General features: G+C 43.3%; 2 protein-coding genes across 3 annotated transcripts; both read right to left on the bottom strand.

Moving 5' to 3' along the window:
• Positions 1 to 723: 723 nt before the first annotated feature.
• Positions 724 to 15,093, bottom strand: LOC117401670 (zinc finger protein OZF-like). 2 transcript variants are annotated; one of them, XM_059017123.1, is made up of 5 exons: positions 12,159 to 15,093; positions 9,484 to 9,585; positions 7,774 to 8,076; positions 5,882 to 6,682; positions 724 to 4,501 (listed from the first exon to the last, which is right to left on the bottom strand). In XM_059017123.1, exons 1-5 carry the CDS (start codon positions 12,220 to 12,222, stop codon positions 4,221 to 4,223), a joined length of 1,551 nt encoding a protein of 516 aa, XP_058873106.1. In that variant the 5' UTR covers positions 12,223 to 15,093; the 3' UTR covers positions 724 to 4,220. The 2 variants fall into 2 exon arrangements, with proteins under 2 accessions (XP_058873106.1, XP_034770697.2); XM_034914806.2 differs by lacking the exon at positions 12,159 to 15,093 and adding an exon at positions 11,043 to 12,147.
• A 1,179-nt stretch (positions 15,094 to 16,272) lies between these two features.
• LOC117401673 (uncharacterized) lies at positions 16,273 to 25,411 on the bottom strand. Its single transcript, XM_034002462.3, has 5 exons — positions 24,105 to 25,411; positions 22,088 to 22,288; positions 18,309 to 18,466; positions 17,537 to 17,771; positions 16,273 to 16,577 (listed from the first exon to the last, which is right to left on the bottom strand). The coding sequence occupies exons 1-5, from the start codon at positions 24,985 to 24,987 to the stop codon at positions 16,405 to 16,407; spliced, it is 1,650 nt and encodes a 549-aa protein (XP_033858353.3). The 5' UTR covers positions 24,988 to 25,411; the 3' UTR covers positions 16,273 to 16,404.
• Between the last annotated feature and the right edge of the window lie 252 nt (positions 25,412 to 25,663).

The following is a 25,663-nucleotide window of genomic DNA, read 5'->3' as shown; positions in this document are numbered from 1 at the left end:
AAATGTTTTCATCTTGACAATGTGGGGAAGCTATAAAAAAAGGACAACAAGATGCTTGGATATATTGTGAGAAGTGTTGAACTTGGGAAGTAATGTTAAAACTTTACAATGCATTAGTAAGATCTCATCTATAATACTGTGTTCAGTTCTGGTCACCTCATTACAAAAAGGATATTGCTGCTCTAGAAAGAGTGCAAAGAAGAGCAACCAGAATTATGTCATATAAAGAATCTTGAACAAAGAAGACTACTCGGCGATCTGATTCAAACATTCAAAATCCTAAAAGGTATTGACAGTGTCGACCCACTTTTTCGACATGAAAAAAGAAACAAGGACCAGGGGTCACAAATGGAGATTAGATAAAGGGGCATTCAGAACAGAAAATAGGAGGCACTTTTTTAGACAGAGAATTGTGAGGGTCTGGAACCAACTCCCCAGTAATGTTGTTGAAGCTGACACCCTGGGATCCTTCAAGAAGCTGCTTGATGAGATTCTGGGATCACTAAGCTACTAACAACCAAACGAGCAAGATGGGCTGAATGGCCTCCTCTCGTTTGTAAACTTTCTTATGTTCTCTCCTATTCACAGTATTATAAACAGTCATGTGACTCTCTCCTATTTACAGTATTATAAAGTCATGTGACTCTCTCTCCTATTCACAGTATTATAAACAGTCATGTGGTTTTAATGTGTTTACCAAACAAAGGCTAAAAGAAGCTCATCTTTGCTGATAGTTTTATTGCTTCATTTCAGACATTAGTTTAGAAGTACAGATCAAACCTACTGGCAGGGAGGACGACTGCACAAGGTTACACTGTGTGGTCCAGCGGTTAAGGAAACAGGCTTGTAACCGGTCCCCGGTTCAAATCTCACCTCAGCCACTGACTCATTGTGTGACCCTGAGCAAGTCACTTCACCTCCTTGTGCTCCGTCTTTCGGGTGAGACGTAATTGTAAGTGACTCTGCAGCTGATGCATAGTTCACACACCCTAGTCTCTGTAAGTCGCCTTGGATAAAGGCGTCTGCTAAATAAACAAATAATAATTCTGTATTATTATTATTATTATATGGGAAGCGTTTGATCAGGAAACAAAATAGAACTTATGAATGTGTTTGGATTGGCAGGTGTGCCTCCAGTAATGTATTTATTAGGACCTGACTTCCATTCTGGTAACATGACCAATGCTCGAACATGGGAACTAGATAGGTTTTCAATCTACTAGATCAAACCTATTTTATTGTCGATTTTTACATTGATTTTCTGGCATGCAACATTCAATTGCAGTTTATAAAGCATTAAAATACTATGAATGATGCTGTTTAAAGCTGGGCTGTCCCGTGGCTGAAAGTATACATTATTATCTACAGACACACTACAGGTTGAAAGTTTGGAAGCAACGCATGGTCTGCAGAGCGGTGTGGGGAGGGGATTGCAATGCCCGCACATGAGTGTCCCAAATAGTATCCATTTCCTGCCAATGCTGAATGACTGGGTGGAACACTTATACAGCACAAGCTGATATAGCCACTCCACACCTGAGAGATCAGAGTGGAAGATCAGAGTGGCTTTGTCACAAGTGAGCTTACTGGCCAAACCTGAGTGGGTCAAAACCAGCTTGTACCTCATACAGACCCCTGGACTATTTAATTATTATTATTATTATTATTATTATTATTATTATTATTTATTTTTGAATAGTTAAACAGTACAGCTAATTTTAATTTCCATCTGATACAAAGACATTTCAGCTGGCTGTATTGCATCAATATAATGGGTCTGCTATATATTATAAAGACATTTCAGAGGGCTGGATCGCATCAATATCAGGGTCTAGTGCTATATATTATAAAGACATTTCAGAGGGCTGGATCGCATCAATATCAGGGTCTAGTGCTATATATTATAAAGACATTTCAGAGGGCTGGATCGCATCAATATCAGGGTCTAGCACTATATATTATAAAGACATTTCAGAGGGCTGGATCGCATCAATATCAGGGTCTAGCACTATATATTATAAAGACATTTCAGACAGCTGTATCACATCAATATAAAGGGTCTGCTATATATTATAAAGACATTTCAGATGGCTGCATCACATCAATATTATCTCTGTCTCTGTGCTCTCCCCTCTTTGAGTGTGTCCTCTCTCTCAGTGCTGCTCTGCGCTCTCTCCTCTGTGTGTGTCTTCTCTCTCTCAGTGCTGCTCTGTGCTCTCCCCTCTCTGAGTATGTATTGTGTCTCAGTGCTGCTCTGTGCTCTCCCCTCTCTGCATGTGTCTTCTCTCTCTGTGCTGCTCTGTGCTCTCCCTTCTGTGAGTGTGTCCTCTCTCTCTCAGTGCTGCTCTGTGCTCTCCCCTCTCTGCGTGTGTCTTCTCTCTCTCAGTGCTGCTCTGTGCTCTCCCCTCTCTGAGTGTGTCCTCTCTCTCAGTGCTGCTCTGCGCTCTCCCCTCTCTGAGTGTGTATTTTGTCTCAGTGCTGCTCTGTGCTCTCCCCTTTCTGCATGTGTCTTCTCTCTCTCAGTGCTGCTCTGTGCTCTCCCCTCTCTGAGTATGTATTGTGTCTCAGTGCTGCTCTGTGCTCTCCCCTCTCTGCATGTGTCTTCTCTCTGTGCTGCTCTGCGCTCTCCCCTCTGTGAGTGTGTCTTCTCTCTCTGTGCTGCTCTGTGCTCTCCCCTCTGTGAGTGTGTCTTCTCTCTCAGTGCTGCTCTGTGCTCTCCCCTCTCTGTGTGTGTCTTTTCTCTCTCAGTGCTGCTCTGTGCTCTCCCCTCTCTGCGTGTGTCTTCTCTCTCTCAGTGCTGCTCTGTGCTCTCCCCTCTCTGAGTGTGTATTGTGTCTCAGTGCTGCTCTGTGCTCTCCCCTCTGTGTGTGTCTTTTCTCTCTCAGTGCTGCTCTGTGCTCTCCCCTCTCTGAGTGTGTCCTCTCTCTCTCAGTGCTGCTCTGTGCTCTCCCCTCTCTGCGTGTGTCCTCTCTCTGTGCTGCTCTGTGCTCTCCCCTCTCTGCGTGTCTTCTCTCTCTCAGTGCTGCTCTGTGCTCTCTCCTCTGTGTGTGTCTTCTCTCTCTCAGTGCTGCTCTGTGCTCTCCCCTCTCTGCGTGTGTCTTCTCTCTCAGTGCTGCTCTGTGCTCTCCCCTCTGTGTGTGTCTTTTCTCTCTCAGTGCTGCTCTGTGCTCTCTCCTCTGTGTGTGTCTTCTCTCTCTCAGTGCTGCTCTGTGCTCTCCCCTCTCTGAGTGTGTATTGTGTCTCAGTGCTGCTCTGTGCTCTCCCCTCTCTGAGTGTGTATTGTGTCTCAGTGCTGCTCTGTGCTCTCCCCTCTGTGTGTGTCCTCTCTCTCTCTCAGTGCTGCTCTGTGCTCTCCCCTCTGAGTGTGTATTGTGTCTCAGTGCTGCTCTGTGCTCTCCCCTCTGTGTGTGTCTTTTCTCTCTCAGTGCTGCTCTGTGCTCTCCCCTCTCTGCGTGTGTCTTCTCTCTCTCAGTGCTGCTCTGTGCTCTCCCCTCTCTGCGTGTGTCTTCTCTCTCTCAGTGCTGCTCTGTGCTCTCCCCTCTGTGAGTGTGTCCTCTCTCTGTGCTGCTCTGTGCTCTCCCCTCTGTGTGTGTCTTCTCTCTCTCAGTGCTGCTCTGTGCTCTCTCCTCTCTGAGTGTGTGCTCTCCCCTCTCTGAGTGTGTATTGTGTCTCAGTGCTGCTCTGTGCTCTCCCCTCTGTGTGTGTCTTTTCTCTCTCAGTGCTGCTCTGTGCTCTCCCCTCTGTGTGTGTCTTTTCTCTCTCAGTGCTGCTCTGTGCTCTCCCCTCTCTGCATGTCTTCTCTCTCTCAGTGCTGCTCTGTGCTCTCCCCTCTGTGAGTGTGTCCTCTCTCTGTGCTGCTCTGTGCTCTCCTCTCTCTGCGTGTGTCTTCTCTCTCTCAGTGCTGCTCTGTGCTCTCCCCTCTCTGCGTGTGTCTTCTCTCTCTCAGTGCTGCTCTGTGCTCTCCCCTCTCTGTGTGTGTCTTCTCTCTCTCAGTGCTGCTCTGTGCTCTCCCCTCTGTGAGTATGTCTTCTCTCTCTCAGTGCTGCTCTGCGCTCTCCCCTCTGTGAGTGTGTCTTCTCTCTCTGTGCTGCTCTGTGCTCTCCCCTCTGTGAGTGTGTCTTCTCTCTCAGTGCTGCTCTGTGCTCTCCCCTCTGTGAGTGTGTCTTCTCTCTCAGTGCTGCTCTGTGCTCTCCCTTCTGTGAGTGTGTCCTCTCTCTCTCTCAGTGCTGCTCTGCGCTCTCCCCTCTCTGCGTGTGCAGTCTCAGGTGCTGTTTCAGGCTCTGGGACTGGTTGAAGTCTCTCCCGCACACTGTGCAGTGGTAGGGTTTCTCTCCGGTGTGGACTCGCCGGTGGATCTTGAGGCTCTGCAGCTGGCGGAAGTGCTTGCCGCAGTCCTGGCAAGGGAACGGCTTCTCCCCGCTGTGGATGCGCTGGTGCTGCTTCAGATTCCCCGGCAGCACAAAGCTCCTCCCACACTCCGAGCACAGGTAGGGCCGCTCGCCTGCACAGGGAGGAACCATAGACAGGGACGGGAATGAGACTCCTACTGCACAGCAGCTTCAACCACACTAGGTGTTACTACAAGCTTGATCAGCCAGTGTACAGGTAACAAGCTCAGATGTGTCTTATTAAACTCATAGTGAAAGCAGCAATGGAGCAAACTATAACATCCAGAACTCTTAAACACTCAACGGTGCTGAATTCAGAAATACTAAAAGAAAATTCAATTCAGTGGCAAACATTTTGAGCTAGAAGGCTTTTTCAATGACTCGTCCAAAAGATACCTTTCCCAGAAACTACAGCTGCACAAACCCATTATTGGATTACTGGGATCATGCTCTGCATAGGCGAGGGTCGTTGGTGTCGATCGGGTTGATTCACCATTCAGAGTGAAATAAGTGAAGAAACAGCTGCTTGGGTTTGTGTGGATTGCTGTTCTCCACACGGTCTAAAAAGAGCAGCAATCATCACAAACCCAAGCAGCTGTTCCTTCACTCGTTTCTGCAGCTCACTCAACAGCAATGACCCTCATCTGACTGTTAGCACCTGATTTCTGTGGGGTGCTTCATCCGAAATAGTTACAGCATTAGCAAACATGTACTTTCATTTTAATTCAGGTATCTGGTGCGACTGAAGCCACTCTCACACAAACACTCCTGCACATCTTATTGTGTTGTGCAGTGGACCACCTGACAACAATTCTAAAGACATGGACAGCGGCATTAATGACTTAATATGTACAGATGACTCTGTCTCTTACAGTATTGGAGTGTCTCAGCTTCAGAGTGCTCTTGCCCACCCACAGTGTTTCACTTCAATACCACTGATAAAGGCACTGGAGCCCAAACGCTGGTCTGCTTGACTCAGTCTCTTCTAGTTTCAATAACATTGATGAAGGCACTGGAGCCCAAACGCTGGTCTGCTTGACTCAGTCTCTTCTAGTTTCAATAACATTGATGAAGGCACTAGAGCCCAAACGCTGGTCTGCTTGACTCGGTCTCTTCTAGTTTCAATAACATTGATGAAGGCACTGGAGCCCAAACGCTGGTCTGCTTGACTCGGTCTCTTCTAGTTTCAATAACACTGATGAAGGCACTAGAGCCCAAACGCTGGTCTGCTTGACTCGGTCTCTTCTAGTTTCAATAACACTGATGAAGGCACTGGAGCCCAAACGCTGGTCTGCTTGACTCGGTCTCTTCTAGTTTCAATAACACTGATGAAGGCACTAGAGCCCAAACGCTGGTCTGCTTGACTAGTTTCACCTCACTAACACTGATTATGAAAGTGTGCCTGGCTCCGCAGCTGTACCTGTGTATGCCAGTGGGTCTGCAGGATTAGGGTCAGGGTCAGGGTCAGGGGTAGGGTCAGGGTCAGTCTGTACCTGTGTGGAGGCGCCGGTGTGTCTGAAGGTTCTGCAGGACGGCAAATCTCTTGCCGCAGGCGGTGCAGAGGTAGGGCCGCTCGCCGGTGTGCGTCCGCTGGTGCGTCTGCAGGTTGCTCAGCTGCCGGAAGCTCTTGCCACAGTCTCCGCAGTGGAAGCGTTTCTCGGCCGTGTGCACGAGCCGGTGCTTCCGGAGGCTCTCGGCCCAGCTGAAGCGCTTGCCGCAGTCCGGGCACTCATGGGGCGTGTCTCCGGTGTGCGTTCTGCGGTGTGCCTCCAGGTTCTGCCGCTGCACGAAGCCTTTCCCACAGGCCCCGCACACGAAGGGCTTCTCACCGGTGTGGCTGCGCCGGTGCGCCTGGAGGCTGTGCAGCTGCCCGAAGCGCCGGCCACAGTCGTTGCAGAGGAAGGGCCCGGAGGCTCCGTGGCCCCGGCTGTGTGCCTGCAGGCTCTGGGCGTGCCGGAAGCGTCGGCCGCAGGTGGAGCAGGGGAAGGGCGCTTCGGCGCTGTGGCTACGCCGATGGGCGTGCAGGGCCTGCTGCTCCCCGAAGGACTCTCCACAGTCGGGGCAGGGGAACGTGCTGCCTCCCGCGTGGTGCTGCAGGTGGGACACCAGGTCCTGCAGGAGCCCGAAGCTGCGCCCGCACTCAATGCAGCGGAACGGCAGCTTCTCGGCGGGGCCCGGGGCGGCCGGCTGGGAAGCCGAGGAGGGGGGCTGGCTCGGGGGGTTGTTTCGGATGGTCACGGCCCAGGTTTTGAGTTTTTTTACTCTTTCGTCTCGGTAGCGGCCTTGAATCACACCTAGGGGGAAAGCGATAGGGATTTTCACTGCAAAGAACCCATATTCGGTTACGTTTTTGAAGGTATATTAATTTCAACTGAGCTGAAAAGGAGGTATATTAGCGCTGAATATTCGAACAAAGACAGCTTGAAATCGATTTGTTGGTTTGTATTTATTCATATCACAGAATTTTCAAGACTGTTTCACAGTAAAGGAAACCAATGAGGTCTGAAATCAATGACACCCATTCTACTGTACAGAACTGTATTTAACTCTCCTTTCTTTAATAGGGAATTTGACAGGGCATTTAATAATATAGTACAAGTTATACTTGCAATATTATTATTATTATTATTATTATTATTTATTTCTTAGCAGACGCCCTTATCCAGGGCGACTTACAATTGTTACAAGATATCACATTATTTTTACATATAATTACCCATTTATACAGTTGGGTTTTTACTGGCGCAATTTTAGGTAAAGTACCTTGCTCAAGGGTACAGCAGCAGTGTCCCCTACCAGGGATTGAACCCACAACCCTCCGGTCAAGAGTCCAGAGCCCTAACCACTACGCCACACTGCTGCCCTGCAATATACTTTCCTTCCAATTCAAAATAAAGAATATTCAAATATCTGTTTACATTTTGTAACTATTAGAACAGAAATCATTTCACATAAGTAGCAAGAACCCAAACAGCAAGATTATGACACTATGTATTAACTTATACAACAATCGGACACTTTTGCCATTGCTTTCTTTGGATGTCAGTCTATTATTACTCAATAACGGAACACCAAATAAAGCATGGCTAAGAACTGCCACTAATTAATGACACCTGCTCTAAAACCACTGCTTACTTATCATAGGTATATAAATAAATAACTTCTGAATAACAGTGATAATGGCACCGCTGTGCTGTGTTTCTCTGTAATTACGGAAGTCCCTTGTTCAAATAGTTATTGACTCAGGAGTTCCATTATTACTTCATAACATGCCACAGCAATGCCATTATCCCTTAAAGAAAAGTTAAGGGTTTGATTAAGTAATTGAGAACTGGAATGAAAACCAGCAGACACAGCAGGAGGGCTGGGAGTGCAGCTTGCTTACGTGTGACAGTGCCCCCGGTGGACAGTAGGCTCTCCTGCATCGTTCCGCTATACCCTCCTGCAGGGCTGCTCTCTCCCGTCTCCTCCTCCTTCACCAGGGCTACTGCTGCTGCTGCTTCTGGGACCTGCACAATGTGAAGCGAGTCCAGGCAGTCCAGTTCCGGGTCCAGAACCTCCTCCTTGATCCACAGTGGGCCCGGCTCCAGTACTGCGACGGCGTTCAGAGCCCCGGGTTCAAAAGGTTCAGCTCCCAGCTCAGGGCTCTCCCTCCTCGCACCCGACCCGGCTCCCTGCTCTGCACACCCTGGGGAGGGAGAGATGGCTTCTCTGTCAGGGAGCTGGAAAATACAAAGCTTGCCCCTGGGATGGAAATAAGACTCCTATTGCATAGCAGTTTCACCCATTCCAGGTTTTATTATTAGCTTGATCAGCCAGTGTATAGGTAACGAGCTCAGATGAGTGTTGCATATTACAGGACATTTAATGATTGTTTTGTCAACATGGAAATATACTAGGGAACGCACTTATTGTGATGTCTATATCATTTATATAAATTATTTATTTCTGTTTTAAAATGGAACATTTTGAAGTCAGCCAGCTAAGAATTCTCGGGACACCTATTTTTTTCCATTTTGTGGATGTTTTTGGAGATTTTTTTTTTTCAAGTCATCTCATCATTCTGAGATTCTGATCTTGATCTCTGAAAAATGTTGGTTTCCTGTCAGTGTAACGCTCATTGTGGTCCCTATTGGCGCAAGGAAGTACGGTTTCCTCTCGATAATGGTTGATGAGAGTAACGCTATTTGCTGTCCCCACTGGACAAAAAAAGGAACGTTCATTTCTGAGAATTAGCTATGCTGAAGGATAATCTATATATTTAGTAAAAGTAAAGCACAAATAAATGTATTAATAAATATTGAAATACATGAATACATAAATCAATACATAGACATTTCTTTCTTTTACTTAAAACTGTTACTTAAAACAAAAATAAATAAAACAAACATTTTGAGAATTCAACACCGTCTCCCTGAGTACCACTTTTACAAAATCTTGTTTGTCTCGTTACTTGTTAAAAACTGTAACTTTACTTGGCTTGTGTTTTCAGGCACAATAGAATTTGAATCAAAAACACAAGCCAAGTTAGTAGAAACAATTTGAACAACCTTGACCCCCACCTATTTGCTAGGTGCTGCCCAAGGTTGTCCCAATGTTTTCTTGAAACTCGGCTTGTGTTTTTGATATCTCCACTTTTAATGGCTGGGCACTTTTGATAACTTGCCGTTTTTTCACATTTCAAACGTGTTTTTGTTTCCAGCAGAAACAGACTGAAGCCAAAACATTGTTGTCTTAGTGTCTAAAATATTATCATCACAATAATAATGTTTTTATTTTTATTTTTTTTAACAGAAATTACTTTAGAAAACAAATTAGTCAATAATGTGAGTGAATTATGAATCAGCCCGCATAAGCTTCAATGCAGTAGCCACCATGAAATTAAGCCCACTTTTTATTTTTTAACAGTCCTGATTTCCTCCTATTGAAAGTAATATAAAGTCACATTGACTCTTATTATTTCTAATAAGCCCAACATACTGTGAACTGCTGACCAGACTGGGATGCAGCACAGTGTAACTCACTGCTCTGTCCTTCAGTAGAAAGGCTGTGCGTTTCTATTCCACAGATGCAATAGAAACTCTGATTGGGTTACCCGGTACTGTGCGTCCCTTTGTGGTGGTGCCATCCTCTTCAATCTGCTCCCAGTCCTGAGACTCTGATTCCTGGTCCTCTGTCTGTGTCTCACTACCCTGGACTAAACACAATGAGATATTGGGGTTACACAAGCCTCATGCATGGGGACAGATCCAAAAAACGCTCCTAGTCTTCATATGAAGACATATGGAAGATGCATGATAGCCTCATATGAGGATGTCATTTTTTCCCCCATATAAAGCAATGGAAACGTTTTCAATCAAAAATATATTTCTTGTGTGTCCAAAACTACTTTTTTTTCAGTTGTTTTCAATATTTAACACATGAAAGGGTTAAGGGTATCTGAAAAAGACTAGTATAAATGTATAATCCATAATACAGTAAATATAAAAGTCTGCTCCTCATCACCTATTAAAGAAAGGAGGCTTAAACACCATGAATTTAGTTATTTATTTCAGACCTCGTTCAAGCACCTTTCCTTTGCATATTTTCGATCCATTCCTTTATAAATTCTGTTCTATGAACTAATACCAACATGGCATATGAGCTTCAACAGCACCCCCTATTGGAATGACAGGGAAGGCAATAAGACTCCCAATGCATAGCAGTGTGATCCATGCCTGGTTTCACAATGAGTTGAATAAGACAAACCTGAGCTTGTTACACTCTGTGGCATGAGTGAAACTAATGCAGTTGAAGCCGACACCCTGGGATCCTTCAAGAAGCTGCTTGATGAGATTCTGGGATCAATAAGCTACTAACAACCAAACGAGCAAGATGGGCTGAATGGGGCCTCCTCTCGTTTGTAAATGTTCTTATGTAAACTGTTCTGCAAAAAGAGTCTTGTTTCCATCCCTGAATTCTTTGTACTGCATTAGATGAACACGTTGCAAACACACTGCGACTGAATCTTTAAATACAGTGCCTGTACAGTGTGCTCATGAAGATGTCAACGAAATATGGCATCCATGAAATTGTTCTAGACTGCAGTCTAGAACCGGTTTCTGACACTAAAATAAAATCTAAAATACATTTATATAAACTACAGTCAAACCCTTATATATCACTTCAAACCATGCGAGAGGCAACAACGTCTCCAAACCAGCACTACAAACACAGTGCTGAAACAGCAAAGGAATCGGTTGGTGTGGAATTCGACATACAGCAGTTTGTAGTGCACTGATTACAATGCTGTCCATTAATAAAAAATAAAAAGGTGTTTTTATCCATATACTGTAGTGTGTAAGTCTGCACAGTATTAACAACGGTGTTATCATGCCACACACACTGCAGTTTGTGTGCTGCATTTATCTGTCATAACAGTTCAATGCTGCACAGCAATTTACTTACATGGAAACCGACTTATGCTTTGAAATAGTGGGGTGGAAATCAAGTGAAACTGTGAGTGATAGCAACCGGGGTGACATTATCCAGAGCGGGTCCCCAAATCACTCCCTTTATATTTTGTCGCGAATATTTTAATGTGGTGATAAAAAGCGTGACATTAACACAAGTGATTAACCGGGTTTGACTGTACTACGATGCAGGCTGGTTTACCATGTGCTGCCCGTCCCTTGGTTGTAGTCCCATCTGCTTCAATTTGTTCCCAGTCTTCAAATAACGGCCCCAGGTTTGCAGTCTGTACCGCACTATCCTCGTCTGTAACCGGGGCTGATGCTGCGAGGTTTCTGCAGTCAGGTGAAAATGCCGATTCAGCGTTATTACCAACATCACCCCGCGTGTATTGATGGTCATTCAACAGGTTAGGGAAGCGGGCATTTGTGTTATTTACCCGAGTCGGGGAGGTTTTTAATTTAAAAGTCGGTGTGTTCTTTGCTGTGACGTGCCCGCGTAGGATCTCCAGTTCGCTCTCCGCTCTCTCCAGTCTCCGCCGCAGTCTTTCAATTTCCTTCTCACTCTCGTCTATTTTTACCTGGAAACCCGCACACCTGCGCTCAATCAGCGAAGTCATTGCTGCGATGACGGGTTCAATCCCCAAAGCGGCAGTTTTGAGGTTTATTACCCGGTCGGTAATATCACTCCTATTAATAACACTGGCATCGAGGGAGGGAGGTGGGACTTTCTTTCTAGTACTACTAGTTTCGGAAACTGGTTTCATTGACGATGATAATTGATCGCCGGTGGCCAGTTCAGCCGCACATTTGTTGTCAGTAGTTGAGCCACTTCTGTACAGCGGTTTTCTGCTTTTTGGACACGGGGCACCGCTTTCTAAGCGCGACACTCCCTTATTCTGACAGCTCATATTTGCAAACTTATTAATATCAACAGAAGATCACGATTTAGAGTTTATTTATAGTGTAGTTCTAGTCATACCGGATGCAATTAAGAGTCGGTGAGCAATGTCTGCACCAGAGAATAAATATCAAAATAGACAAGTTTATATTTTCTCTTATTAAGCTACACGTTCTCGAAAAGCGGAACTAAGTTTGGATTAAAGTCACAGCATTTTAAATATTCATGCACACTCTGGAGTCCACGCAGTGTTGCTTCGGATATTTGTAAGTTAGACTTCACCCCCGCTGCAGAATCTTTAAAGGATAAGAAATGTAGAAAAATTATCTGATGGTAATCGCCAAGATGAATTTCCATCTCTCCGCCATCCCGGAAGTCTTTTGTTCTGAAACATTTCCTTCCTTCCACTGCTCGACCTACCTGTCAGCGCACTAGCGCCGCCTACCGTCACCCTCCGTGTAGTGCGCAGAAAGACAGACACCATACAGCCCCTCCCTGTTCAGTTTGACACTGCAATATAAACCCTGCTTGGTGCCTGTGTTAGTTTATTACATTCTTCCAGAGTTCAGTTTCATTAAAGCTAGTGTCCCACAATCCTGTTCAGTTTGACACTACAATATCCCCTTTGATCACATTTTTAAAAACATTTTAAAACAGTTTATGCGAACTCTATGGCATTTGAGAAATTGCTCTACCAAATCATTGAAAGAAAATAAGATTATATGCATGATAAAATAGATACACAGATAGAAAACGTGGTACAATTACACACACAAGAGTGACATTTCTTCTTTGTGTCTGCATTAGTTTATTATATTCCTCCAAAACCCCAATACTGCACTATATTTATAGGATTAACAAACAGCAGATTCAATAAAGCACTTTTAACATTTATTAAGGTTAATGAAACAACAAGCAATTTTGAACATCAAAATTGAAATCTAGCTGTTTATTACTTATTTACACTCAGTGTCATGATTTCTAATCACATACAGGCAGGAGTGTCGTGTACAAAGAATGATCTCAGGAGTAGAGCTGGGTTGAATACACACGTAGTACACATAAGGTCCCCACAGGGGGTGCTGTTGATTTCACATGGCGAATGAACCGAATGCTGAATGAATGGGACCTCACACACTGCTAAAAAAAATACCTTCTTTTTCATGATGTTTGCAATCATCCCAAGTGCTTTTGATTGCAATTACTCAAAGTCGCTGTTAAGGGGCTTTCACCTAAAGTTAGGAGCTGCAATTCAGGTCTAGTTTATTAACAGACATTTGTAATGCTGGCTAAATCAGCAAGAGAGTCTTTGTATTACTAAGCGCCCTCTAGTGGACAGCTAGTGTTAAAGCTATAGGAAACTTGATCAACTGTAAAACCACTAGGTGGCGCTGGCTCTTCTGAAAAGACACTGACTCTCCTAAAAAGACACTGGCTGATCTAGCCTGTGTTACATGTGCCAGTGGAAGGCAACTGGAATGGAAAAGCAGCTGCTGAACTCGAATTAAATAAAAACTCTCCTGTATTTCAGAAATTATTATAAGAATAAAAAGGTAAGGGGACTGTAAAGAAAACTAAGAATTACAATTAAAGCAACTCAGTCTCAAAGTGATACACAGTGATACAGTGATACACACTGCAGAATGAACGAGCGGAGGCCTGTCAAAGGCCCTGTCCACACTACAGAACCGATCGAGAACCGTACTGGAAAAAGGTCTAATTCTGGTCCCCTTAATTTTATTTCAAACAGAGCTGACAAATGACGTGAATTGTTTATCCCCGATCCTACGTTTAACTCGCATTTCATTTTTGCAGTCGCCTACTTTAACATTATGCTTTTGTTATTTTCCCCACTAGTTTAACAGAGATGTCCTTACATTTTGTTTTGTTTTTTAAGCATAAAAATGAATACCTAGTACAGAGTGTACACTGATCAAAGTGCTTCAGGTCCCTGTTCTGATTATTTAGCCAAACATATAACAAAGCATTTTGGGATATTGGAGGATACACAAAAAATGTAGTTTGGCATTACAGCGTCCAGACTTCTGACGTGATCTAATTAGAAGCGGACTCGAGACTACCTCCTGAGGTGGTCTTGAATCCGGTTCTTTAGTACTACTCAGTATTAAACCCTGCGTAGTGTGGACGCTAACCGTATTTACACTTTTAAAGTCAGTTTAAAGGCAACTAATACAGTTTAAAGACATATTTAAAAGGTCTTATTATAGCTGCATAGTTAATTAACTATGTGATATGGTTTAAACAGCACCCCCCAGTGGCAATCTGTTTTCATTGCGTCGTTCTGTACCAGTGGGGATATCAGTGTTGGGGAAGTCACTTCGAAAAAGTAATCTGTTACAGTTACAAGTTACAGGAACAAAATTGTAACAGTAACTTATTACACTGAAAAAATGAACTACTTAAGAGAGTTATTTCTCAGGCACAGTTTGCATTTTACAGAGATGTATATTTTTTCTGTTTGGTCAGACTGCAGCTCGAAATATTCTTTTAAGATCCAGCTATCAAACCCACTCCTTTCCCTCTGACACAGGATGATATGAAAAGCGCGTTCATGTGACATGTACGGTTTGACTTGCACTGTTGAAGAGCTTTCTGATTTCCGGGTCATGCATTAGCAGCATTTTGTTACCTGTCTGAAAAAGGAACCATTACAGTTACAAGTTACTAGAAAATGTAATCAGATTACAGTAATGCATTACTCCCCAACACTGACTGATATAACCCAAACAACTTTGTGCCAGCAATAAAAGGCTGGCAAATATTTGTCTTTACAGTACACTGAAACTGCTTAACAGAATCACTGGTTAAATTAACCAACCAGACACAGTTATCAAAAATTGTGATCCCTTTGCTATTAAACATTTAAAAGCCAGTTCAGAATGAAACTGGTAAAGGGGCCTGTCTGTGCTACTATTTCTAGTGGTAATAAGATACAACACATGATTGAAAAAAATGCTAACAAGAGGTAAGAAATTGATTTTAAAGAAGACTTGGTTCACCCTCTTTAAAGCAGGACCCTGTAAATTGTACAAGAAATCCACAGAGGAGTAAATGAAGAAAACAGAAGAGAACAAAGGTCAAGAATAAAATAATAAAAATCAATTTAGAAATACTTAAATTAATAACAATGACACATTTTGACTAGAATTGAAGACACTGGAAAGACTTCTAGACGAAAGGCTTCTTTCAGTACAGTATTTACATATCCACCACTACTGAGCGTTAGTTATGGATAATATAAATAGTGCTGCATTCAGAAAAATCCCAAATAAAGTAAAATTCAACTAAAATTAAAAGACATGGAAAAAGAATTATTGAATTTCATTTTCTTTTAGCATTTATAAACAAATATAAAACACCGGTAGATAATCAGAATACTAAAAGAAGCTTACAAAATCCAATGGCAAACATTTTGACTATTGAGGACCTACAGAAAAACTTACGGTTGAAACAACTGTCAGTACAATTTAAGAACTGTAGAATTTCAATATATTATTCAAGTGAGGTTTTTTATAGCATAGTTATGGGTGAATACACACCTTTTACAATCTCAATCCTATTCCCTATATAGGTCTCTAATGTGCACATTTGAAATCTGCTGCCCTTCAAAGGTCATGTTATAGTAATGCTGTATTCATATTTTAAAACAGGTTATCTGGTACTACTCTTTGTTAAAACAAATCTCTGTTCTCAAACAATGCTTTAGACAGTCCTGCACTTGCTGGGTCATCTGGAGGGTGAAATTGTCCCCCAACCCTTCACTGGCATCTTTCCCATCAATAACCAATCAGCTACTTCCCCTGTTGACTGACAGGCTTTCAGGCAGTAACGACCTAGAAGATACTGCTGATAATGACCCAGGAAGTAAAACAGTAACAGACTTCCTGGAAGGCAAGGGAAACAAACTGAGAATTTAGCGTAGTACCAGCGGTGTTTTATCAAATGAAAATACGGGTTTGCTAAAACATTCAAAATACATTTGAGACGTGTGTAGTGAATGGAAGTGCGTGGCGTGGAATGGATTCATTCTGTTAGCTCCAATCCCTTTAAATGTAAGGGAAGAGAGGACTGAGCACAGTTTCACTGGGCAGTTCTTGCTAGTTTGGAAACCCCTGTTTGATGAGCTTCTGCCAGGGCTGCAGTGTTTCCTCAGTCTCTCCCGTGATGCTGTCTCTTGTGTTGCTCCGCTCTGCCAGGGCTGCAGTGTTGATCTCAGGCAATCTCTCTCGTGTTGCTCCGCTCTGCCAGGGCTTCAGTGTTGAACTCAGGCAGTCTCTCTCGTGTTGCTCTGCCAGGGTTGCAGTATTGATCTCAGGCAGTCTCTCTCGTGTTGCTCTGCTAGGGCTGCAGTGTTGATCTCAGGCAGTCTCTCTCGTGTTGCTCTGCCAGGGCTTCAGTATTGATCTCAGGCAGTCTCTCTCGTGTTGCTTTGCCAGGGTTGCAGTATTGATCTCAGGCAGTCTCTCTCGTGTTGCTCTGCTAGGGCTGCAGTGTTGATCTCAGGCAGTCTCTCTCGTGTTGCTCTGCTAGGGCTGCAGTGTTGATCTCAGGCAGTCTCTCTCGTGTTGCTCTGCTAGGGTTGCAGTATTGATCTCAGGCAGACTCTCTCGTTTTGCTCCTCTCTGCCAGGGCTGCAGTGTTGATCTCATGCAGTCTCTCCCAGGACACTGTCTCTCGTACAGCTCCGCTCAGCTGTGCTCAGGTACGGTTTCTTCAGGTCTCTGCGGCTGTTGCCCATTTTGTTCTGAACCACCTTGCGGTACTCCCCCTGCAGCAGCTCCTCCATGCCGTACTGCACTGCTGTGGCGTGAAGGAACTCTGCAGGGAAACACAGGGGTCTCAAGGACTGCAGGTAGCAATGAAGACACTGCGAGAGACTGCTAGTGGAAACTCATTATAATTACATTGAAGACACTGAGAAAGACTGCTAATGGAAACTCTCTACTGTTGTCATTAAATATACATTGAAGACATGGAAAAAAGACATCTAGGCGAAATGTTAGTCTTCAAAAAAAGAAAATGAATCACATTTCATTGCACTACCTTTTTTTTTAGATTTTTATAATAACTGATTTGGCCCACAAAAACAACCTCGGAAATGCAAGTGTAAGATTCTCAGAATAAGGTATTGAAACATTTGCATTTACAATCCCATGAATGTGTTTTGCACTTCCATTAGCTACATACATTTCACATGTGCAGTTTTGTAAGAAACTCGTGCTTTGGTTTCAGTCAGTGACCCAGAAGAGAAACAGATCTCCTGAGTGCAAGGCATGGAAACTGTGAACTTTCTTTAACCTTGTGCAGAACCAGATATCTGGTTTTAAAACAAAAATACATGTTTGCTAGAAGACCTGCAAGTTTGAAACCTATGGAGCTAATGGAAGCAGACTTGGGGTCAATTTCAATAGTAATTGAACTTTGGCACACCTGTGTAATTGTATTTGCAATTACCACATCATCGATCAATTACAGTACAATTACACACCTTTCCAAGCTTAATCATTTCCATGTTGTGTTTCACAATAAGCGATCATTATTCTCGTATTTTCAACCACTTTTAGTGACCCCATTTGTTTAAAAAAACATTTCTGTATTTTTACCTGCGATTACTGCTTGGTGGAATAAACAGAGTAAACATGTTAATGTGTTAATGTGTTATTTTAGTGCAACTGGAATTGTAATTGAGCAAAAGAGCACTGTAATTGTAATTGCAATTTCAGTGGCTAGTGGACAGCGAGTGGAGTGGAGCCCGGAGCCCGAGAGTGTCCCGCTACCTTTGATGGCCTCCTGCTTTCGCGGGTCCAGCGCCTTGCTGAAGTCTTTGACCCCCTCGGCCTGCGCCAGCTCCTCCTTGCTGAAGACCATCCCCAGCAGCTTGTTGAGCAGGTAGCGCTGCCCCTCCTTGGACTGGAACTGTACTGCCTTCTTCACAGCCTCCCGCAGCTGACCCGGGTTCACCAGCACACTGCTCAGGAGATCCGAGCGGCCGGCCATCAGAGGGGCCTTCATCTGTGGAGAGGAGAGAGGCGGAGACAGGGGAGAGACAGGGAAGAGAGAGGAGCGAGAGAGGGGAAGAGAGATGAGGGAGGAGAGGGAGAAGGGAAAGAGAGGAGGGAGGAGAGGGAGAGGGGAGCCATTAAAAACATAAGAAAATTCACAAGAGGAGGCTATTTAGCCCATCAGAGCTCGTCCAGTTCCTAGCAGCTGATTTATCTCAAAAAACACTTAAGTCGTGTTTTTTAAGTAATGGTGAACTCTTAAGATATTGAAGACATCAAATCAAGCTCCCCACCTTGTTCCTTCAATCTTCGTAGGTCATCCTTTTAGTCTGGTTGCTCTTTGCTGGACTCTCAAGGGCCATACTGTGCTTTTGGAAGTGTAGTGACCAGAACAGGACACAGTACTCTTAAGTGAGGCCTCACCAGTGTATTATACCACCTCATCATAACCCCCTTTGATTTGTACTCTACACTTTTGACATTCAGTTTGCCTTACAGACATATTGATCTACAGCCTCAGTACAAAGTGACCTGGCCGCTGTCTCACCTCGTTGAACCCCGGTTGCTGCTGCCGGCTGGTCCAGGGGCTCTGGCAGGACTGGGCGGGGCGAATGTGGGTCTGTCTCTGGGCGACATACTGCAGGGACTGCTTGAGGAAGCCTCCCACTGCATCGAGCTCCAAGCCACAGAGGGAGTCCAGAAACACTGTGATCAGAGACAGAGACATACATTACCACAGTCCAGAAACACTGTGATCAGAGACAGAGACACACATTACCGCAGTCCAGAAACACTGTGATCAGAGACACATTACCACAGTCCAGAAACACTGTGATCAGAGACACATTACCACAGTCCAGAAACACTGTGATCAGAGACACATTACCACAGTCCAGAAACACTGTGATCAGAGACAGAGACACACATTACTACAGTCCAGAAACACTGTGATCAGAGACACATTACCACAGTCCAGAAACACTGTGATCAGAGACACATTACCACAGTCCAGAAACACTGTGATCAGAGACAGAGACACACATTACCGCAGTCCAGAAACACTGTGATCAGAGACAGAGACACACATTACCACAGTCCAGAAACACTGTGATCAGAGACACATTACCACAGTCCAGAAACACTGTGATCAGAGACAGACACACACATTACTACAGTCCAGAAACACTGTGATCAGAGACAGACACACATTACCGCAGTCCAGAAACACTGTGATCAGAGACACATTACCACAGTCCAGAAACACTGTGATCAGAGACAGACACACATTACCACAGTCTAGCAACACTGTGATCAGACACACTACCACAGTCCAGAAACACTGTGATCAGAGACAGAGACACACATTACCAGTCCAGAAACACTGTGATCAGAGACAGAGGCACATTACCACAGTCTAGTAACACTGCCATCAGAGACAGACAGAGACGCAAGCTACCAGACATAGCTTGTCTGGTTCCTAGCAGCTGATTGATCTCAAAAGTTTGTCAAGTCGGGTCTTAAATTATCCCAGTGATTCAGCATCAGCAACATGACTAGGTAACCCATTCCATCCCCTCACCGCTCTCTGTATGAAGAAGAGTCTCCTTCAACAACATGACCAGGTAACCCATTCCATCCCCTCACCGCTCTCTGTATGAAGAAGAGTCTCCTTCAACAACATGACCAGGTAACCCATTCCATCCCCTCACCACTCTCTGTATGAAGAGTCTCCTTCAACAACATGACCAGGTAACCCATTCCATCCCCTCACCGCTCTCTGTATGAAGAAGAGTCTCCTTCAACAACATGACAAGGTAACCCATTCCATCCCCTCACCACTCTCTGTATGAAGAAGAGTCTCCTTCAACAACATGACTAGGTAACCCATTCCATCCCCTCACCACCCTCTGTGTGAAGAAGAGTCTCCTTCAACAACATGACTAGGTAACCCATTCCATCCCCTCACCACTCTCTGTGTGAAGAAAAGTCTCCTTCAACAACATGACTAGGTAACCCATTCCATCCCCTCACCACCCTCTGTGTGAAGAAGAGTCTCCTTCAACAACATGACTAGGTAACCCATTCCATCCCCTCACCACCCTCTGTGTGAAGAAGAGTCTCCTTCAACAACATGACTAGGTAACCCATTCCATCCCCTCACCACCCTCTGTGTGAAGAAGAGTCTCCTTCAACAACATGACTAGGTAACCCATTCCATCCCCTCACCACCCTCTGTGTGAAGAAGAGTCTCCTTCAACAACATGACTAGGTAACCCATTCCATCCCCTCACCACTCTCTGTGGTGACACAGCATTTTATTTTAGTTATTTTTTTTTATTAATTCCTTGCCATTGCCGTTTCTTCACAGCGGCGATAGACACGTTTTCATAAAGTATTAACACAAGGTTTACTTGTGCCTTTTTGTAGCTGAACAAGCAAACGAAAACTGAAATTTAAACATAAACACATCAAATAAAAAATAAATAAATAAATAAATAAATGGAAATGGTGTTGTAAAATGAAGGTGAAAAAAACTCAGTTTTGCTTCTTGTTTATTACAGTCCACATAACAGAAAGTCACAACAATATATATATATATATATATATAAAATCAGGGCTAGAAGTTAACTTTTTAAGGCAGTAATAAGGACCTGCATGGAAAGTAGGTAGCAAAATGGTCTTATTCGGTCACCGTTTATTCCACTAAATTATATATACAAATTATTTTAAAAATAAACATCTACCTACTTTTTAAATAGACTGAATAACCCAAACTATCAGTTAATAGGCCTCTATTTAAATCAGAAAGTATTTATTGAAACCACCTTGTGCTCGACTGAGTAATGGAACTAATGCAATTCCTTGTCAAAATGTATTTAGTTTTATCCTTAGGTTCTACAAGAATGCAACCATATCATTTTATGTAAGATACTAATAACGTACATGTTAAAAAAAAACGAATACCGGTGATTATGTACGTGTTCACTCAGGGTCGGTCATATAAACTGCAGCGTAAGGGATCAGAAAAATGCTACTGCATAAAAAACTAGTAGCAAATTAAAGAGTTTTGGGTAGCAAAATTCTACCAAATATATTAACTTCGAGCCTTGATAATATATACAATCTATATTAAAATCACTACACAACATTTTCAGGAAGTTGGGTACTGTTTAAGCGAGGCATTTCAGAATGACATGCTTGCTATTTTCTGCCCCATGAGATTCTGACGCGCTCTAAAGCAGCACAATGCGTTTGTCCCACATAGCTTTCCATAGAGATCACTATGCGTGCGCGTGCATGATCTAGTTTGTTTACTTTTGCCTTTTAATAGAGGCTCAAGAGCTGCTGTGTTGATTCTGTGTTTTTTTATATATATTAAATCTCACATATCACACAGAACTCTTTTTCATTTGCCATTTTTTAAACTGTCGTGCAAATTCTGGTGAGGCGGTAAATCAGTGCAAGGTATTTTTGTCATTTGTAGTGAATACGAACATCTGATTTTTGTATACGAATACATGTTAAAAAAAAAAACAACAACAGGAAGTTTTACATCAATAGCTCATTGGTCACACACACAAGGTTATTTACATTTTAAATAGTGAGCAGATAGGTTTGTTGATTGTTTGTAGCAGTATTGTTCCTTGGGATAACAAAATACTGAGCTCAAGTCATGTGATTTCATAAAAACGCCAGGTGCTCAGTGTTTGGCATTTCATTTGAGTTAAAATTGCCAAAACGAGTTGATTAAGAATCTGTATAATTAGCCATTCGAAAAGACGAATCAGCCATTCGAAAAGATGATTTTAATTAACCCAAGAACAGCAAAAGATTATCGGCATGATTGAAGGCGGCCTGTCTGTGAGAGAAGTTGCCCGGAGAATGAGATGTTCTGCTTCAACAATCAGCAGACTAGTCCAGAGAAACCAGGAAACTGTCTGTGATTGTTTGATATCTATGTTTAAAATATTTGATTACATCCAATTAGACCTGAGTGTTGCATTCCTTTTGTGCATCATATATATATATATATAATTATTCCCAATTAGCACCAATTACCTCGTTTGGGAACAGCCACACTCTTGCATGTTTTTGGCAGGGACAGGAATTAACCCTGTCCCTGCCAACCACCACCAACACACACAAATCACTCACACTTTCTTTACAGGTACAGCTCTGCCACAATACCGGGTTTGGCATGGCCCTGGTGTGGGGCATGTTCTCCTGCTATGCCCTGGGTTCCTGTGGAAGGCCGATGACTGCTGTAGTTTACTTCAGAAACGTGGCGTGCATCGCCACACCCCCTCAGTGCTCTCCAGTACTCACCTGTTATACCTGCAGCGGTGGACCCTGTACTCTCCCCCTCTCTGCTGCTCTCCTGCCCCAGGTACACAGCTTCACACTCTGGGTATCCCCCCAGCCCCTCCACAGCCTCCTCCTCTTCCTTGATGTGCACAGAGTCCAGCCCCGAGACTTCAATGATGTGCAGAGACCCCAAGTCTGTGCGTCGTGTACCGGTCGAGCCCTCTGTGGGCAGCGAACAACAGAGCCATGTGTGCATGTGGGAGAAAAACAGAACACGCATCCTAAACACATTTCACTGTCAGTGAAGGTATCTTGAATTACATTTAAATGCCAGACAACTTTATTACAATTTAATTATAATTGAAGCTGACACCCTGGGGTCCTTCAAGAAGCTGCTTGATGAGATTCTGGGATCAATCAGCTACTAACAACCAAACGAGCAAGATGGGCTGAATGGCCTCCTCTCGTTTGTAAACTTTCTTATGTTCTTGTAATGCTGCCTAATAAAAGCTACAAGTTGATCGTTTTATTCATAGCTCTACTAATAGGTATGTATTTTGATGATGGCTTTGAAGAAACTGTCAAGTTTCAGTGCCTCTGTTTATTCAGTTTACAGTTTTCAAAACCTTTTAGGGAAGTGAAAAAAACTTTGTTTTACAAACTCTAGATGTGCAATAAGCATTTGTAATACCTCAAGATTACTTGTGCAATGCCTTGTGAACTGTTCATACATTTGTATTGGTTTTGCAATTGGTTCCGTGCCAGAAATAATTCAATAAATATTGTGCATTTGCACTATACTCTCACACGTTGCAATATATTTTGATTAAACTACTAAATATATTTTATGATATATATGAGAATATATACTGGGATGCATTGCACTATTTAACATATATTGGTAAAGAAATACATTGAAACATATTTTTTTTGTGCTCTGAAATGTACTGCAATATATTTGTCTTCCATGCAGTGTGAAGAAAAGTTTTACCACAATTTTACATTACAACAAAATTTATGAGGCCAATTTACGATTGACAAGAAGAGTAGGGAGGGCTAGCAGGAGTTAAACATATTTTTATAATGGAATAAGAACATAAGAACGTTTCCAAACGAGAGGAGGCCCCATTCGGCCCATCTTGCTCGTTTGGTTTGTTAGTAGCTTATTGATCCCAGAATCTCATCAAGCAGCTTCTTGAAGGATCCCAGGGTGTCAGCTTCAAGAGGAGGAGTTAATTTCAGAGGAAGGCTGTTGAGTCCTGGATTCTCCGGAGAAGCCCAAAGCAGCTCAAAGCCAGGCAAAGGCAGATTTTGAGAATTACAATAACTCAATATTGTACCGAGTAAGAAAAAGAAAATAAATTTAAAATTACATTTGAACTGTAGTTTAACAGAGATAAAAAAAACTTTGTTTATATGCCAGTTTGTTTAGGTCAATTAAATGCAATTTCAGGTGCAGGGTCACAAGCTTCCTTCACTCTTTGAAATCTACAGCAGTAATAATGGAGGTTTGAAATATATTCAGTTCAACCTATAATACACCGGTACTAATAACAGTACTATTAAAAAAGAAACTGCTAAATATTCTGATAAAAAAAAATACAAATTAATTGCGGGTGACTAGCTTTTGTATTCAAAATGGATGCAAACCAATTCTTCTGCCATTCAAAATGCACGCCAGTGGAATCTGCTGAAAGAATGTAAAATGGATGCTTTTGGAATACCGAAGGACTCCTCAAATACGTATTCCGAATGAAATACATACATCCATTCTACGAATATAAACGGTGCATTTACAACGAGGGTAGTACTTTGCTACTCGAATCCATCAAACACATTGTATTTTAAAAATGAACAGAACTGTTACAGAAACGGTATTGTGAATGTATGTTGATACTTGAACGGGGGCGGCAACACAAACTTTAGTTTAAAATAATAGATTGACTAATAATTAACAAAATCGTAGGCATTTTCTGGCTCGATTTTTTAAAAAGCAATTATCAATTTGTTCCACACGATTATTATAAAGGTATCTGACCTTGTCCCGTTTGCTCGCCACCACTCTCAGTGCGCTGGTTCCAGTGCGGAGTTCTGTTCGGGTCGGTACTGAATACGTCGTGGTTCGTTTGTGGTTCTGATGGCTGAGTTGTTAAACCTTGCAAACCTGTCGCTGGTGTGACAGCAGCTCGCACGAACCGGGCAGGTGTACTACTAATTGTATAGTGTGGTCTTTTCTTGGTAGGTACACACTGTGCAACACTCGTATCACTTGCACAAATTGATTTCGGATTGTCCTCTTTCTCTCTCCTTCCTTGGTTGTTTCGTGCAATACATTTTCTTGTGCGGTCGTCTGTGGTGGTGGTGGTGGTGGACGCTTGTTTTGTGAATGTACTAGGACTGTTAGTATTAGTAGCGCTGCTGTTGTTGTTAATATTATTATTATCAGCGTTCAAATCGCTCAGATGTCCCCGAATAGTTTTCAATTCGCTCTCTGCCACTTCCAACCTTAACCGGACGCTCTCGAATTCTCGCTCCCGGTCCTCCATCCGGCTTTGCAAAACGGCGCATTTGCATTTTCTCTCGACAAGAGCGGTCATTTTGGACACGGCAATCTGCACTGCTCTCTCCACGGCTTGGTCGATCGCGGAGGCCAGTTCGTGTTTAGACAGGCTAGCACTACTGCTAGGGGAAGCACAGCTGCTGTCGGTATTGTTGTTTAACTTTTCTTTTAAAAGTTTTAACTCCACACGTTCTGGTCCCAAATCATTTTTGTCTGCATGGGTTTGTGTAAATCCAAGACCCGGTGCACCGCCGCCGTCCTCCGCGTCTGAACCGCTACTTCTCCTCACTTTAAACCTGTTCTCGCCGGGCATGGCAGCACAGCCACTGGACAGCGCATTCCAGGTCCTTTTAGCACTCATGTTTTGTAAATTTCAGTTCAAATCAGAAAAGTTGGTCCGATTTTTTTAAAAACAAGCAGAGAAACATACGTTTTTCTAAGCACTAAATGAACAAAACCACGTCTTTTGATTCGCATGCCGTTTTCCCTCCCCCAAAGGCCGGTGAACACCAATGCATTAAGAGTATTTACTTATATACAGCTGTATTATCTGTACTACAGATATGTACAGCTGGCCTATTCAGCTTAGCAGTCAGCATTTGGAACAGGCAGTTTTTCATTTCCACGAATGTATAGTTGAGTTATTAGTTTAATTTCTGTATTAGCCGGCAAAACACATAAGTGTTGCTGCACCCGAGTTTCTTCAACACACAAGCAATCTTCGATCCCACGCTCTGCTCATTGTGTGTGTTGTGTTATTATATATTTGTTTCTATCAAGAGGGAACCGCTCAGTTAAGCTTTATCTTAGCTCGCCAGCGCCCTCTGTCCCAGACCTCCACGCGTTCCAATAGTACGACAGGCTGTTTATGAATGGTCGTGCTACATAATGTAGCTTCACAAACCGACAGCACTGGTCTCTAATCCCTTATAGGTGTCTGTCAGTTGATACTTTCTTTCAAGCTATTATTAGGCTTCCAACCTGGTTTGGGAAGCCTATTGTTAAGATTTATTTATTTATGTATTTATTTATTATTA

This window comes from Acipenser ruthenus, chromosome 55 (genome assembly GCF_902713425.1).
Source record: "Acipenser ruthenus chromosome 55, fAciRut3.2 maternal haplotype, whole genome shotgun sequence".
Lineage (NCBI taxonomy): Eukaryota > Metazoa > Chordata > Actinopteri > Acipenseriformes > Acipenseridae > Acipenser > Acipenser ruthenus.
Note: the sequence above shows the minus strand (reverse complement) of the source record. Positions and strands in the feature narration are given on the sequence as shown.

Excerpts from the sequence above, each read along its gene's own strand:
- LOC117401670 (XM_034914806.2), bottom strand. The coding sequence starts at position 11,748 with ATGAGCTGTCAGAATAAGGGAGTGTCGCGCTTAGAAAGCGGTGCCCCG. Across the intron at positions 9,586-11,042 it reads CAAGGGACGGGCAGCACATG|TCCAGGGTAGTGAGACACAG; the intron begins GTAAACCAGCCT and ends CATTGTGTTTAG. Across the intron at positions 6,683-7,773 it reads CACCGGGGGCACTGTCACAC|GTGTGATTCAAGGCCGCTAC; the intron begins GTAAGCAAGCTG and ends CTTTCCCCCTAG.
- LOC117401673 (XM_034002462.3), bottom strand. The coding sequence starts at position 24,987 with ATGAGTGCTAAAAGGACCTGGAATGCGCTGTCCAGTGGCTGTGCTGCC. Across the intron at positions 22,289-24,104 it reads TGGCGAGCAAACGGGACAAG|AGGGCTCGACCGGTACACGA; the intron begins GTCAGATACCTT and ends CGCTGCCCACAG. Across the intron at positions 16,578-17,536 it reads AAAGCAGGAGGCCATCAAAG|AGTTCCTTCACGCCACAGCA; the intron begins GTAGCGGGACAC and ends GTTTCCCTGCAG.